The sequence below is a fragment of the Prosopis cineraria genome, unplaced genomic scaffold, assembly GCF_029017545.1.
Source record: "Prosopis cineraria cultivar Desert tree isolate PC_DT_omini unplaced genomic scaffold, ASM2901754v1 PC6, whole genome shotgun sequence".
Taxonomy (NCBI): Eukaryota; Viridiplantae; Streptophyta; class Magnoliopsida; order Fabales; family Fabaceae; genus Prosopis; species Prosopis cineraria.
This window is the reverse complement of record NW_026555337.1, coordinates 41722600-41737706: the sequence shown is the minus strand read 5'-3', so window position 1 is coordinate 41737706 and position 15107 is coordinate 41722600. Positions and strand designations below refer to the sequence as shown.

At 30.8% G+C, this 15107-nt stretch overlaps 2 protein-coding genes across 4 annotated transcripts; one reads left to right on the top strand and one right to left on the bottom strand.

Moving 5' to 3' along the window:
• The first annotated feature begins 4651 nt into the window (after positions 1–4651).
• LOC129312334 (auxin-responsive protein SAUR78-like) lies at positions 4652–5486 on the top strand. Its single transcript, XM_054954888.1, has one exon. The coding sequence runs from the start codon at positions 4946–4948 to the stop codon at positions 5318–5320; it is 375 nt and encodes a 124-aa protein (XP_054810863.1). The 5' UTR covers positions 4652–4945; the 3' UTR covers positions 5321–5486.
• A 2352-nt stretch (positions 5487–7838) lies between these two features.
• On the bottom strand, positions 7839–11562 carry LOC129314675 (DNA replication complex GINS protein PSF3-like). Of its 3 annotated transcripts, none has more exons than XM_054958179.1 (7): positions 11449–11562; positions 10911–11020; positions 10423–10491; positions 10229–10329; positions 9692–9784; positions 8705–8844; positions 7839–8287 (listed from the first exon to the last, which is right to left on the bottom strand). In XM_054958179.1, the coding sequence occupies exons 2-7, from the start codon at positions 10953–10955 to the stop codon at positions 8178–8180; spliced, it is 558 nt and encodes a 185-aa protein (XP_054814154.1). In that variant the 5' UTR covers positions 10956–11020; positions 11449–11562; the 3' UTR covers positions 7839–8177. The 3 variants fall into 3 exon arrangements, with proteins under 3 accessions (XP_054814154.1, XP_054814155.1, XP_054814156.1); XM_054958180.1 differs by having other exon boundaries at positions 10911–11035; positions 11449–11512; XM_054958181.1 differs by lacking the exon at positions 11449–11562 and adding an exon at positions 11236–11399.
• Positions 11563–15107: the final 3545 nt, after the last annotated feature.

Genomic DNA, 15107 nt, shown 5'->3' with positions numbered 1-15107 from the left:
AGCAGAAGTTCTATAGATCAAGTCTTTGTTACAAGAGCTCTCTATTAAGCTTGTGCAAGTTCCTCATGTTCTGCGCTCATGACAAAGAATCCTATTCTCCATGCTTGAACTAAACATCTTAAGTTTAATTTCCATTTTGCTCGTGAACATGTTGTTAGAGGAGAAATTGCTATATTTCATATTCTTGCCTCTTATCAAATTGTAGATGGTTTGACTAAACCAATCTCTAGTACTTTTTTTAGTGATTTTAAGCTTAGGGATTTGGGGATGTACCTTGAATTAAAGGGGCATAGTAGAAATAATTATATTTAGTTATGTATCTGTTACTAATAGTAATTAGTGGTTATGACCAACTAGGTTTAGTTAACTATTGTTAGGTTCAGTGCCTTGTAATATATATACTGTGACTATAGACTAATACTCATATATTGAAGTAATCAAATCATTCTCAAGCATCCTATCTATGCTTTCTCTCTTTCTTATGCTCTATTCTTTGACATTTTTTAATGAGCATCTTAAATTTTAAATTATTGCACAAATAGCATTATGGACCTGAATTTTTGAAATATGCAAAAGCTCCCCTCAAATTCTACATTTGAAGCTCCTAAAACCTCACTGTTAAATTAAAAAAATAACTGTTACTTTTGAATTATGAGATCTAGTTACACGTTAATATAGCACTCAACTTGATCCTTAAAAATAACAATTATTTTTTTAACTTAATGATAAGGTTTTAGGCGCTTCAAATTTAAAAGTAGTACATTTTAGGAGTTTTTAAGAGAAATTTTTTGTATATTTTAAAATTTTATAATCTAGAATGCTATTCATATAATAATTTAATGTTTATGTTCATTAACCCTTCTTGATTATAATATTTCATTGCAATATAGTAGTAGTAAATATCCTGGAATATAGTATTAACTTTTTTCAGTTACAAGAATATAGTATTAACTTAAATAATAAAAAAATACAACAATCTTAATATATATAAAATGTTTTAATTAAAAAGTTTGGTGAATTTTGTTCTTCGATATGATTGGTTGAAGCATGATGCTCTGTGAGATGATAACAGAATATTGACAGGTCATTATTAATGATATGCCTTTCAATCCAACAAAATTATTACTAACGTTTTTGCCGTTTTGGTACCAACATTATATTTATAAGTAATTACACATTCACGGTAGCAAATGTTTAGTCTATGATTTGCAATATGGCCACCTATATTAAAGATTTTTCCCTGTAACCTCTTTGGCTCTTTTTTTTTTTTTCCTATCCTTTTTTCTTTAAAAAAAATTATCTCTTTCTATAAGATATACTTTTCAGATAAAAATATATCATGCGAATTTTGTATTATTTTCAGATGAGAGACTTTCAATATATAGTTGTGTACAATATATTATAATTTATTTTAACACCATTAGTTAATAATCTAAATATGGAAACAACTAATTAATTGGGAATACATACATAATTAATGGGAAAAGTTGTTGAGTAACCAATTAATTACATCAACTAGGGGAAAAAAAAAAACTTTATAATTGTCGGCTCAAAGCTCAAAAGTTAACTTTACGATCTCTATTTAACAAGACGGATCTTCTTAACTCTGATTCCTTACCAACTCAACTAGTTTTGTCTGTTGACAGGAGATGAAGCACTTAATAGTTCCATAGTTATATGTAGCAAGTACATATAACTAGTTTCTTACCCTATTTATATTCACGCGCGCGCATATTAAAAAATAAGAAAACAAGTAACGAAAGAAAAATTAGAGTTGATAATTTAGATGGGCCGTACTTATTCAAATCATGCTCAATTTGGGTCGAACTTATTTAAATCGGGCTTAAAACATCCTACCCCTTCTACAAAGTCCATATAATCAAGCCCGATCATAACACCTTCGGTTTCAGGCTTATTCGGGCTAGCCCGAATATTCAAAACTTTTTTAAATTTTTTTTATTTTTTGAACCAATTTTAATTTTTAAATAATTCTATTAAGCGTAAAATATTATCTTAATTTTAAAAGAATAAAATAAAAAATAAGTTATTAACTTTATATTTAAGTAGCTCTGTTATTATTTTATTGTATTATATATAATTTATTTATGAATGTTTCCTTTACTTGTAAATTAATGTCTTAATTGTTTAAATATTGCTCTTATTATAGTCATATATAAATCATATCATTTTAATTATGATTAAGCTGATCTCAATTCAATCACAATTAGACTACTAACTTAAAATTGTTATCTCGATTAGTTCAAAGTTTTTAATAATTTTTAGGTAAATTGTACTTTTCATTTTTATGAATATAAAAAAAATTGCCATCATTATATTATATAAAAAAATTATTTAATTATGAGTAAAATATTATTTTTTTGAAATTATTTTTTTAACTTTTTATATTGTTTAACTCTTACATAAAAGGGATTCTTACTCTAGTTTACTCTTAATTTTTAACTAAACCTAACATGGACAATAACCAAGTAATTATTCAAGAATATTATTCTATTTATTATGTTTATTTAATAGTAGAGTCGAGAATTCGTACATGCCTAAATTTTATTTTTAAAATTATTTTTAATTTTATTTTTACTTTAAAATTAATTATCTTAATTTATAAAAAATATAAAATTATTTTTTATATGCAAATGATTTATAGGACTCAAAATTTTTTTAACAAAAATTTGGTCTTAAAATATTAAAATCAATATTAAAATATATTTTAAATATTATTTTGAGATATTTTATTAATTAAAAATAATAAAAATATGAAATATAACTATTTTTAATTTTTTATAAAAAATATCTACATTAAAAAACTTATATATATAGTATTTTAGTATAAAATGATATAAAACTTAAAAAATTAATTAATATTTATCATATTTTATATATTTTTTTAAAAATTTATTTTTTTATTTCGGTATTCAGGCCAAACCAGAACCCCATCGGGCTTGGCCCGAATTTCCTCAGGCCTATTCAGGCCGCTCGCCCAAATAGGCCCGAACAATAAAAAAATATTTCTTTCGGGCTTGGTCCTAAATTTTTTCGGACGAGTTTGGACTGGCCCGTTGGGTTTGGCTCAAATTATCAGCTCTAAGAAAAATCTAACCCAAACTTAGCTTTATGAAAAAAGTGTAAACTCAAAAGTCCGTACAAAATCTTGCTTTTAAGATGATAAAGTGATCGTCTATTGTCCAGACTTTGTGATGACTCAAAGTACTACCTCTATCTCGTATAAGATATTTTTTAAAAAAATTTTGCATATTGAAATATAAAATATTTTGACAAAAATAATTAATATTTCATTAATAATACTTTTTTAATATTACACTTGCCATTATATTTTCTTTCTTTAATATTTTCTTACAAATGGAATATCAAATGAATGGCATTTTTAAAATTTTATATTTTTATCTTGAAAAAAATAAAATTATAAAATATAGTTAATAAATTTTATTAGTGTATATAATTTTATCTAAAAATATCTTATAAATTAGGATGAGAGAAATAGGGAAAAAAAAAACACTACACTGAGAGAGTTGTGTGGGCCGGGAGAGGCCTATAATGCACTAAGCAATATGTAGTATATATGATGTGTCATGTGTTTTATATATATATAATACTCTCTTGTCCGAATTGTAACATATTTTTTTTTCCAACTAAATTTGGCCCAAAATCTTAGCCACTTAGTAATTTTCAAAATTATTTGTCCAAAATTGACTTTCATATTAATTAATATGGACATGAGAAATATAATCTAACCAAACACTTCTTATAACCCTTCCATAATAAAAGAGTTAGAGGCAAGAAGTGAAAGACACGTTATTTTTTCACAAAAGTAAGGATATAATTATTTTTTTCAATATAATATGGTTGAAAGTTTCTTAGAATTAAAACCGGATCTGGATGCAAAAGATGAAGCACGCACTTGCTTCCCTTCCTGTGGGACATCCACCTTGTGCCGCCATTCATGCATCTTGCTGTAACATGTTGAATCTAAGGAATTTTTAATTGGGATATGCTTTTAAATAAAACCCTTGAAGATAAAACTGTGAAACTTATATAATACTTCATCGTTAAGAATTCTACTCCAATGTTTTATCAAATCAATTCACTTATTGCAATATCTATTATCATTTGTTACAAGTTGACTAATGAATTGTGTTACGTACCGTGCAACCAAAGTTATATATAGCATCCAAAATGCCAAATATCCAACCCCGATATTTAGCCAGGACAAAGACAAATATATGGATAAAACGTGATTCATTCATTGAGATAAACTGCTATATATAGCTCTCGCGTCTGGCTAGCTTCTCATTTTTCTTAAAACCTTATCTGGAAGTTGGAACGCCTTGTCATGCTATAGTCTTCTAGTCAACCATATTTGTGATAAGAGCTTAGCCACTTTGCCTAGCTGGCTAATCATATATATAGTCAAGCTCAAGCATCCATGGCAGGAAATTAATTAAATAGCTGAAGACGTTACGTTCCACCAGCATTCAAACTCGGGAAAAAAAATTTAAAATATGCATAACTAGACATCGGTATATATAAACTCATCAGTTTAAGTTGTGTAGAGAGGAGCTTGAAAGATCCATTTTTGTCAGTACTCGAAGGATATGATGTATCTGGTAATGTCATTTCATTTTCCGAGGTGGAGTCAAAATAATTACTGAAGGCAAACGGACACGCTTAATTAGTTGTCGGTTGTGCGTGCAGGCAAAACCTCAAAATGATCATAGAAAAGATAACTTGTTTATGTCACTAATAATAATGTTTGGTCGAGAATAGACCCCACACTTAAGCACCAAAAAACAACGACCTTGCACCCACCTAGCTTCCTCCATCTCATCATCTCTTGAAAGCCTCCTTAGCCCTTACACTTTCTGTGAGTGTATCTTAAGCCTCCCTCTCTCTTTCTCTCCTCAGAAACACCATGAAGAAGATCAATCTAATACTCAGAAAGTGCAAGAGCTTGTCCAGGCAACTAGCAAGATCATCCTCGTACAGCAGCCTCAGATCCAAATCGACCAAAGAAGACGTCATGTGGAGAAGCCAAGAACAAGACGACGAGGAGCACTGTGTAACTACATATGTTGGGAGCACGAGGAAGAGGTACTTGATAAGCTCTAAGTATCTGAACCATCCTTTGCTGAATGCTCTAATCGATAAGTCAAAACAGGCCGAGGATGTGTTGGTGGTGAACTGTGAGGTGGTGCTTTTTGATCATCTGTTGTGGATGCTGGAGAATGCAGATCCTAAGTTTAGTTCGGAGTCTTTGGAAGAATTGGTACAGCTCTACGTGTTCTAATTAATTTTTTGGTGTTTATAATCCTCTTATATTAAAGTTAGCATCCGTCATCTCTAATATATGGTTCTACTCTACATTGCTTGGTTTTCCAAGTTCTAACTCATTTCTTGGGGTCTATGATTCTTTTACCATACTATTCATCAATAAATGGCCTTTATGCATGCAATCGTATGTTTATATTGTAGATTCTGTGTTCTTGGGTCTCTTAACTCTGAATAAATTCATTAAGACCCTACGAGATCGATCCATGCATAACAATAATGCGATTTATCCTTTGTTTTTTTTCTTTTTTAACTCAGTATAGTTCTTGATATATCTGGAAGAAGTTGCATTTCTGGTTAATAGAATCAAATTAGTTTATCTGGTGCGATCAAAATAGGTATAGAGACATGGATTAGTTCATTTGATGATAATCTGAAATATATTTTACTTTTTTGTACTGAATAATATTTTGCTGATTTAGTAATACATATGAAACTTTGTTTCTTTTAAACAGGACCCTGCGATGCTTTTGATGCATGGAAAATTCAAATTTTCAAAAGTAGGAAGTATATTATAAGATGTTAGCATAAAATAAATATAAAAAAGTTTACTAAAATTTGTGGATTACATCTTTCTTAATTAGTTCCAATATTTTGTAAATAGATGTCTATACTGAAAAAAACAAAAAACAAAAAAAGAAGTAAACTTTAGACTCAAACTAAATTGAATATTTTACAGCATATTGTCATATATTAAAAAGAAATAATACCAAGAAGTGTACGACTATATACGAAGAATACTTCTTCTCTTCGCACCTTTTTTTTTTTCAAGAAAAAAAATATTTTCTAAATGCACTATATTCAATTATTTTTAGGAAGAATTACCTGGTCGCATATAAAAAAATTAATTGTTACAAAATTTATTAATAATTAAATTAAGGTTATTGTCAATCATTTTAGTTTAATTATTAGTGAACTTTATAATAATTAATTTTTTTATATAGAATTTCAAGATAATTCTCAAATATTTTTATGAGGATATAAGACTTAGGTTAGTCTTAAACACCACCTAACATATTAGAATAATGCGACAACTGAATCTTTTAAAATCTATTAGCAGATTTAGCAATGATGTGTCCACCAACTCACGCGTACTGAATTTTTATTAATTTATTATTGTTATTATTAAAGCTATATTTAAGGATTGGTAATTGCAAATAGCCAAAATTTATGATTATGTATGAGAAAGTTATGTTGGGCGTTAAGAGGAAGTTATAGTTGTGATCCGACAATTTTAAGTTGGAATGTAACAACTTTATTGTAATAATGAGATCCAACAATAGGAATGTTGTTCATCTATCTTAGGATTTCAGCTATGAATCAGTGGTCCCATGACAACACTAAATAATTTATAACCTGTAGTTTAGCAGTAGTATCTTTATTTATTTTTGGAACGCTAAATGGGCTCCACTTAACCAAAGAAATAGAGAACGTGAATAAAAATATAGGCCTAGACGGAGTACATTTTATTAATGTATATTAGTGTGCAAATTGGAACAACTACCTTGCAAAAAATCATGTGAAATCAATTCCACGGTGGGACAATTGAAATCAATGAGTTCTTTGATTAAAACCTCTACTAGCTACACAATTTTATCAACCACATGGAGAAAAATATTTTTTTAACAAAAGAATAAATTATGACATTCATTAAATCTCTATTATTATCATCATTTTAAAAATATCTGTATTCATTATAAAAACACAAAATATATAAAAAAAATGATAGTAAAATTCTTTCAAATTATATAAATGACAATCTGATTCTTAAATATCATCATTTAAGTAAAATCTTTAAAACGCTCTTTATCAATAAATTTTAAATTAAACAGATATTTTTACCTTTATTGACAATTTATAATTTTTTGTTTAATTCTTATAATTTTTTTTAAAAAAAGTTGTCATTCTTTAATAAAAGTTGTAATGAAATTTGTTATTTTGAAAATTTATTTTTTAATGAAAGAAATTACACTTAACAAATTATAATATTTTGTTCAACTTTTATGATTCACAAAATAAAAATTTTTTTTAAATAAAAATTATAATTAAAACTTGTCTTTTAATAACAAAATTATACTTAATAAATTATAATTTCTTATTTTATTCTTATAATTTATAGAATGAAAATTATGATTCCTTAAACAAAAGTCATTAATTGATATTTGTTATTTTCAGTAAAAATAAAATGATCCTTTCACTAAAAAAAATATTGATAAAGAAAAACCTAAAAATTTCATTAAAATTATAACATTTCAAAAGATCTAATTATTATTTATATAATTTGAAAAGATTTATTATCATTTTTCCAAATATTTATCTATGAATTTTTTTATTTTATCAATATACAATATAAACTCGACATCTTTTCTCTTTCACAATGCATGAGGAAAATGATAATTGGAAAATATTTAGATAGCACTCACTTTTAAAACATTTAAATCTTGCTGAAAAATTGAAAGAATAATAAGAGCTGCACAGGTAAAAGTTGTATTTGATCAAATCTTTCAATATCCTCTTTATGGGGAGGGGAAAAAAAACCTTATAAGTGGCCAATCCTAGGGAGAGAGGTCTCACCCTTTTTTCCCCTTCTTTTCCCTCCACTTTTTCCATCCCCACCATTCATATCATTTTATTAAATGAATTTTTATAATTATAAAATTAATGATTGGTCGAGATTGGGGAAGCAAAAAGAAAAGGAGACCCTCTACCCCCAATCCTGGGGTTCATAGAAATAAGCTGAATTTACAGAGATTACTCCAAAAATAATTAACATTGAGAGATGTCAAACACCTTTTTTTTTTTTTTGCCAAAAATAACTATTCGGTTGATTTTCTCTTTCTTCCAAGAACAGGGGCTTTCTGAAATCTAGGTCCCCCAATTCGCCACTTCTTAAAGGATGCCATGGAGGACTGAGCTGCCTCATACACTACAAAAGAACCAAAAAAAAAAAAAAAACCATGGACTCAAATAAATTGAGCTACACTGATCAACCAGCTTCAATAAAAGAAAAAATGAAGTTGTAGACAAAGATAGGAACTACTTCCTCCATCTCAAATTATAAGATATTTTTGGACAAACTCTCAAGTATCAATATGCATTATTAAATGTACTTAACATCCTTATTTTTTCAAAACAAAAATGTAAATTTCAAAAACACTCTTCATTTACCATATTAGAAAGGGAGGAGAATGGAAATTAAATAAAGAAGGGGGAATATTGGAATAAGCATATTTAATGGAATATTAATATTCTCAAAGTGTTTTTTAGGACACCGGATCTCTCCAAAAGTAACTTATAATTTGGGAAGAAGTATGTTTTATTCCAAAAGTATAATAAAACTCACAATTCATCTCTTCATTTGTTAGAATTGACCAGAATTTGGAAGCAGCTGAAAATGCTGCGGTATGTGCCTTGGTGAGGACTTCCTTGTACCTATTCTTAAATGCAGACAAGAGCAGGAACCCAATTGTCCTATCACCAACCCTGCCATCAAAAAGCAACAAAAATATTTACCCAAAACAAACAAGAAAAGAAAAGAAAACTGACTAAAACTTTGGAGAATCACATCATTCAGTGTTTTCAATCTTTATAAAAAATTCAAATTGTGAACCTTAACTCCTAAGATTCAAACTCATTAGCATGGCAATCATGTTATAAGTAATTCATGATTCATAAGTTTTAAATATGGAATACATAATAAGACATTTAATGATATTGGTAATCCATAATGTACAAATCATTGGACACCTTGTATTAATGTAATTCTTCATCTAAAACAAAGAATATCATGTAACATACAACACGCGGATCATAAAATAATTCCCATGACAAGTCACTTAATTATAAATCTTGGATCTTTGGGCAAATAAAAAATGGTCTACGACTAGCATTACTCATTACCAAAAGTTTAGGTGGCTTGAATTATATCATTCCCCTTATTAAGGTGCCACGAGGGCAGGGAGAAAGCAGAACAGAAAGGTTGGATACAATTTCATTATAAAGGCCTACTGCTCATGCATGGTGTAACCAGTAATTCCTTGGCATTTCATCACTCTTCATTTGAAATTTGGTTTGTCAAATTGGAAACTATAGTGATAATGACTTGAATGAGAATGTTTTATGCATTGTGAGATAGGACACAGTGAAAAGTTGATTGGCCCTTCAAAGTTGTCGAGGTTGGCAGCAACTGTAAAATATCATCTGAGATAGGACCGTAAGACTAAGCAAGAAAATGTCCATGGGAATGTGACTTTAAGCCTAGAGCCCTAGTGGAATTAGCAACCTTTAGTTAAAGCTAGAAACTGAAAAATACGGTATAGAAGAGACTTACACGGGTGCTATCTTGCATCCAAATTCATAAAAGAATGGACATCGAGACCTCAGATCCACACTGGCACAATCAGCCTGAATCTCTAGTCTAGTTCTGAAATCAAGAACCACCAACTATAAGAGCAGATGAAGGCGTAAATAAAGCAAACACTTTAAAATCTAAATTAAAAAATGATCCAATATTAACTACATTCCTCTTGTACATTTGGACACAATTGCAGATGATGATTTGCAAATATGTTCTGTCAATATTGTTCATGACTTCCATAAAAGCAATGGGAATTCATCACTAAACACATTCAATCGGAGACAATTAATAAGAAAATACGAAAAGAAGGTGGAATAATAGCATTGAATCCAAATCAACTCAAAGTCATGGGCTAACAAGCAAGGTTTGCCTAACCATTAAGTGTACCAGAATTAAGCAAATAAAGCTAAATTGGCATTGCTTCTTAACTCATTGTCAATGTAATGATGAATTGTAAATATTGCAAGTGAAGCCTATGAATTGCTAACAGAGCTAAAATTTGATAATTACTTTTGATCAAAACAAGAGGGAATGTTGATTGATACTACTTGTCTCAGTTGTAATTCATGAGCGAGCCAGAAAGGCAGTTCCACCTTGGAACCTGTTTCAATCTGAAAGTCAAACAGGCTAGTGTCTCGTTAAATCATTAGAGAAACATAGGGCAATGATTTGTTTTTCAATCATAAGTGATCAGCAGTTCTCACACAGTCAGTTTCAGAGCTGGGATCTATTCCCACTCCTGACGCTACCTTTTGGAATATAACTGATACAATCTGTAGCAAGAACATGACACGTTATAATATTAGAATAAGAAACTGAGTAGGGTAGCAATACAGACCAGCAACTGTGTATTCACAAGCATCAACTGAAACATCAAAGAGACAGAGAGGAAACAAATTATCATGTTTCTTCTTCAGTGTATATCAACTGTGTATATCCTTGTACATATATCCTTGCATGTACAAGGATATATTGCCTTTATCCTGATATTTGTTACTCCATACTAATCTTGTTATAATCTAGTAGCAGCCCAAAACACCTTCAGCCACATAGCAAGTTTAAGCTAACTGCTAAATTAATTCATTTATTGACAATATTATCCTTAAATATATTTTACCACCATCCCTGATTCAACTTGACATGCTAGAGTTAAAAGAAAGTAAAAGGAGAATCTTAACAGTCTGATGACCACCTCTTCCTCTGTGATAATGTCATCAATGTCATAGTAGTTTGCCATCAAAAACTTCCAGATTGCTACTCTGACACTTTATCCTGACCCATTGAGGACAGCTTAGTAGTGAACTGCATACAAAAACACTTGAAGTATATCAGTGCATTGAGATCTTTAATCTCATTGTGATAATGTCACCTGCATACTTTATTTGCTATCAATAAAAGGAATTTAAATAATTTTGATACCAAAAAAAAATGCAACCCATATATCCAAGTACATTATTAAAACAAAATTCAGACAGCAATTTGAAACCTGAACGAACATGAAAACAGCTAGCTCATACAATTTTCACGGGAGACCAATTAACTCGGAATGCTTTACACAGTCACAATCATCCCAAGTTAGGGGACATGAGAAGCACTAGGACAAGCAATTAGGGCACAGCAAGATCAAAGATTGAAGAAGATAGGAGAACCCATGAAAAAAAAATGTAAACCAATATAAGAAATGTACAATACATGAATAGAAATGCAAAACAAACATTGGCGAAAGATACCAGGAATAGGCCAGAATCAAATACTTCCCAAGAGCCGAGACCCAAGAGCGAGGCCTCGAGAGTCGAGAGTTTATGGTTCGCGCGGGAAAGGGGTTTTCCCTTTCAATCTGTAGCGCGGCGTCGTTTTAAAATGATTTAAAAAAAAAAAATCTCCAATTCAACTAGGGTTGGATTCAGCTTTCAAGTGGGCTCATCTCGAATAATTTAGCCCAATTTTGCTTGGGGCAGCTTCTTTTTTTCGATTGGATATGTTAGATTTCTTTTTTGTTTTTTCACGCCATCTATTAGCAAGTTGGAGTTCTGACTTCTGAGCAAAAAATAAAAGAAAATTGTTTTTTTCTTTTTTGGGAATACAATAGGATGTGAAGTCCTAGCCTTAAGAGCACCTAGCCTCCTAGTGTTAAGAATTGCTTCTATTGTGTGATGTACGTCTTTTTTAAATTTTTTTTCCCAACATTTCAAATTTACTTCTGATGAATTTTTGAATAAATAATCATACATGTGATATCTTAAAATGTTATGGTTTTTCTAATTATATGTTGTCAATAAAAATGTATAGTTTAAGAAATGTGGATTTTTGAAAAAAAAAAAAGAAATTAATTAACTGTAGTATTGTCATGTTTTTAAAAAAAAAATTGAGAGAAAAGTTTGTGCAACATACGAGTACATGAAAATATACAAGACATGTTAAAGGTCCTTGTTACTTGCACTGCCTTCCCATTCGCGATTCTGGTTTATGATATTATATGGCCTGTAATAATCAGTGTTTGTTAGCCGTTCCTTCCAATGAACTCAAAGTACTCCCAACTTAAGATGGATTGAAGGCCTTGTTAGGTGTTATTTTTTTGCGATTTTGATTCGTGAGAAGTGTTTCTACATTTTTTTTCAATAAACAGCCAGGAAATAAGGACAAGTTTATTGGTGAAATCTTGCGTTTATGCTAGTATGTGTAAAGTTAAATATTTGCAGAAAGCAAGACTTTGGTAAGGGATCACATGAATAGGATCCAAAGGGAATAACAAAGATCCTTGCTGGACACCAACAATGTAAGGTGTAGGTGTGAATACTGAATTATTACTTGAATTATCAGAAACAACAGCAATCCAGGAAACAGCAGCAGCAAATAGCAGCCAGACTGCAATTACAATATTATTTAAGATCATCATCATGTTTTTGTTTTTGTTTTTTTTTTTTTTTTGAGAAAGGAGATATATATGTTAGATAATTTATACGAGTATGTATGCGACGACGAGAGGCATGCATTTAGAGTGATTCGCTGTGACTGTAAATTATAAGAATTCTATATGATTGTATTAATATAGAATCTGTCATACAATATAAACAAAGGGGATTGGTGGGATCGAAGAAGCAGGAAAATTGTACGAACTCTTCCAGATAAGTCATACACTATAAAGCTATACGTCGCTATTTGTGCCACTGAGCAAGATGAAGAGATTAATTGGAAGCAACCATGGAGCACCAATATGTATTTTTATGGCTTATGTTTTATCTGCACAGTAACCGATGCACCTCCATTTGTTGTTTTCTGGCCAAATTAAAATGCATTTCTCAAATTCAAATCAATTATGCCTACGAACGGATCAAATTTTCTTGTCCTTTTCAGTATTCCATTTTACTTCCTCCTATCATACACGACCAGTGTCGGTATTGCATTGTCAACATGCATATGGTGAACATATCAAAGCAGAATCCTGTTTCTATTGGTGGTTCTCTTCTTATTGACCTGTTCTCTTCATGTTCAGTTATGTTTGGACAAATCAATAATTCAAATTGAGCTCCTTATATTCTCTCACTTGTATGGTTTAGTTGGACATAATTAATGTGTTTAGTTAGTCATTTATTATGATTAGAGATAAAGAAAGAAGACTCACATCTAGAACATATAAAATAGATTAAGAATATATAAAGTTTAGGTTATTTTAATAAAGTAAATTACCTTCAAACATTCTTATACAATTATCACCTTTTAGCATAAAGGGGAAAAAAGTTTTGTTGTTCATGGCCCGTTGCTTTCTTATTTATGAGATTGTTTGCAAGCTGGATGGGCCAAGAGACCCACTCCAACACTTGGTGGCAACAAAATTAAAGCTTTTCAATATCGATCCTATGACACCAACAGTGGACACAGCGTCTGTGAGAACCCAAAATAATAGCTGAAACTTTTTAATCTTTCCACGTAAATCTCACACATGCTCATACATGCTGTCGGTCACTCCCATACACATGTGTGAGTGTGTGTTTGTTTCATACAGAAAAAGCTTAGCACTGTCATTAAAAGGTGGTGGGCGTTCCAACGAGGGAATCCCAAAAGCATATTAGCAGACATATGCGTATACACACACACACATATGTTATATGTATATTTCACTCAGACAAACCCAAAAGTTGAGAGTACAAACTTATGATCCAAATCAGCAAATTCGGTTCCTGGATCTATAGATCATGAGCATCTTTTTATTGAATGCCCAGTGTGAGATGGGAAACCAATGAATGCGAAATGACCTGCTGTTCCATCGTAGGGAAAAGGAAAATATATATATATATATATATATATATAATGCACATGGAATTATGAAGGCCCATGGCAGAAGATAGAGCATGTATTGGGAAATGAATCGTTCAGTGGGGAGAAAGTATTTTACTAACTATTCCATTTGACCACGTCCATGAGCCCCATTTCCCAAAATCTCCCGACTTTCTCTTCGACGGGAATTGAATTCTGATAGTGAAGTTACATGCATCAGTAAAAAGGATAAGGCCAAAAGAATCAAACGGTGCTCTTAGCTTTATTATTTTTAGCACAATATCGGGTCCAGTTCTTACACCCTTCTCATGACTGAATGAATGAATGAAAATTGCAATCTCTCCCAAACCTAACGGTCAATTGTTTTTGCTCGCCATCAATACATGTTTGCAAAACCTACCCTCCTTTTCAAGCATCTGATCTCCACAAGTAAGGTATGTTTCCCACACAAGAAATAATGATATCTCAACTTGTTATTTTAAGTTTGTCATCGCACACTTATATCTCTGTGTGATCGGCGATGTCAAATGATTCTAAATTCTGTATCAATCATAAAAAGGCATCAAATGATCTTGAGATGATATTAAAGGAACAGATTAAACTTATTCGTACCAAACCACCATATTGGAATTGGAAGTTATCCTAAAACCAAACTTCGGAAAGCTCTAGCTAGGAAAAAGATGGAAGGAACTGTTTGTTTGTGTTTCACGACGAAGAAATAGCCTCATTCATTAATTATCATACCAACCTCTTTTTTCTCTCTCACGCACACTGACACATATATTGAAAGGACGCTTGACATATTCAAAGTTTGGTTTTATTATATGCTTGAATTGTGGAGGAGATGAATGAGATTCCCAAAAAGAAAAAAGAAAGAAAGGGGGAGAGATTCTCATAATGTGAAGTCATGGAGGGGTGGAGATCACATGTAGAATATAATAAAAGCTTTAAGTTGAATTGAGAGAGAGAGAGAGAGAGAGAGAGAGAGAGAGAGAGAGAGAGAGGGGATGCATATAATAAAGAAAAGTATGTGCCACTAGTCAAGATGGAAACGATTTGCCCTAAAAAGGAGGCAAGCACAAACACACATGATCCCCCTAAAATATGTATAATT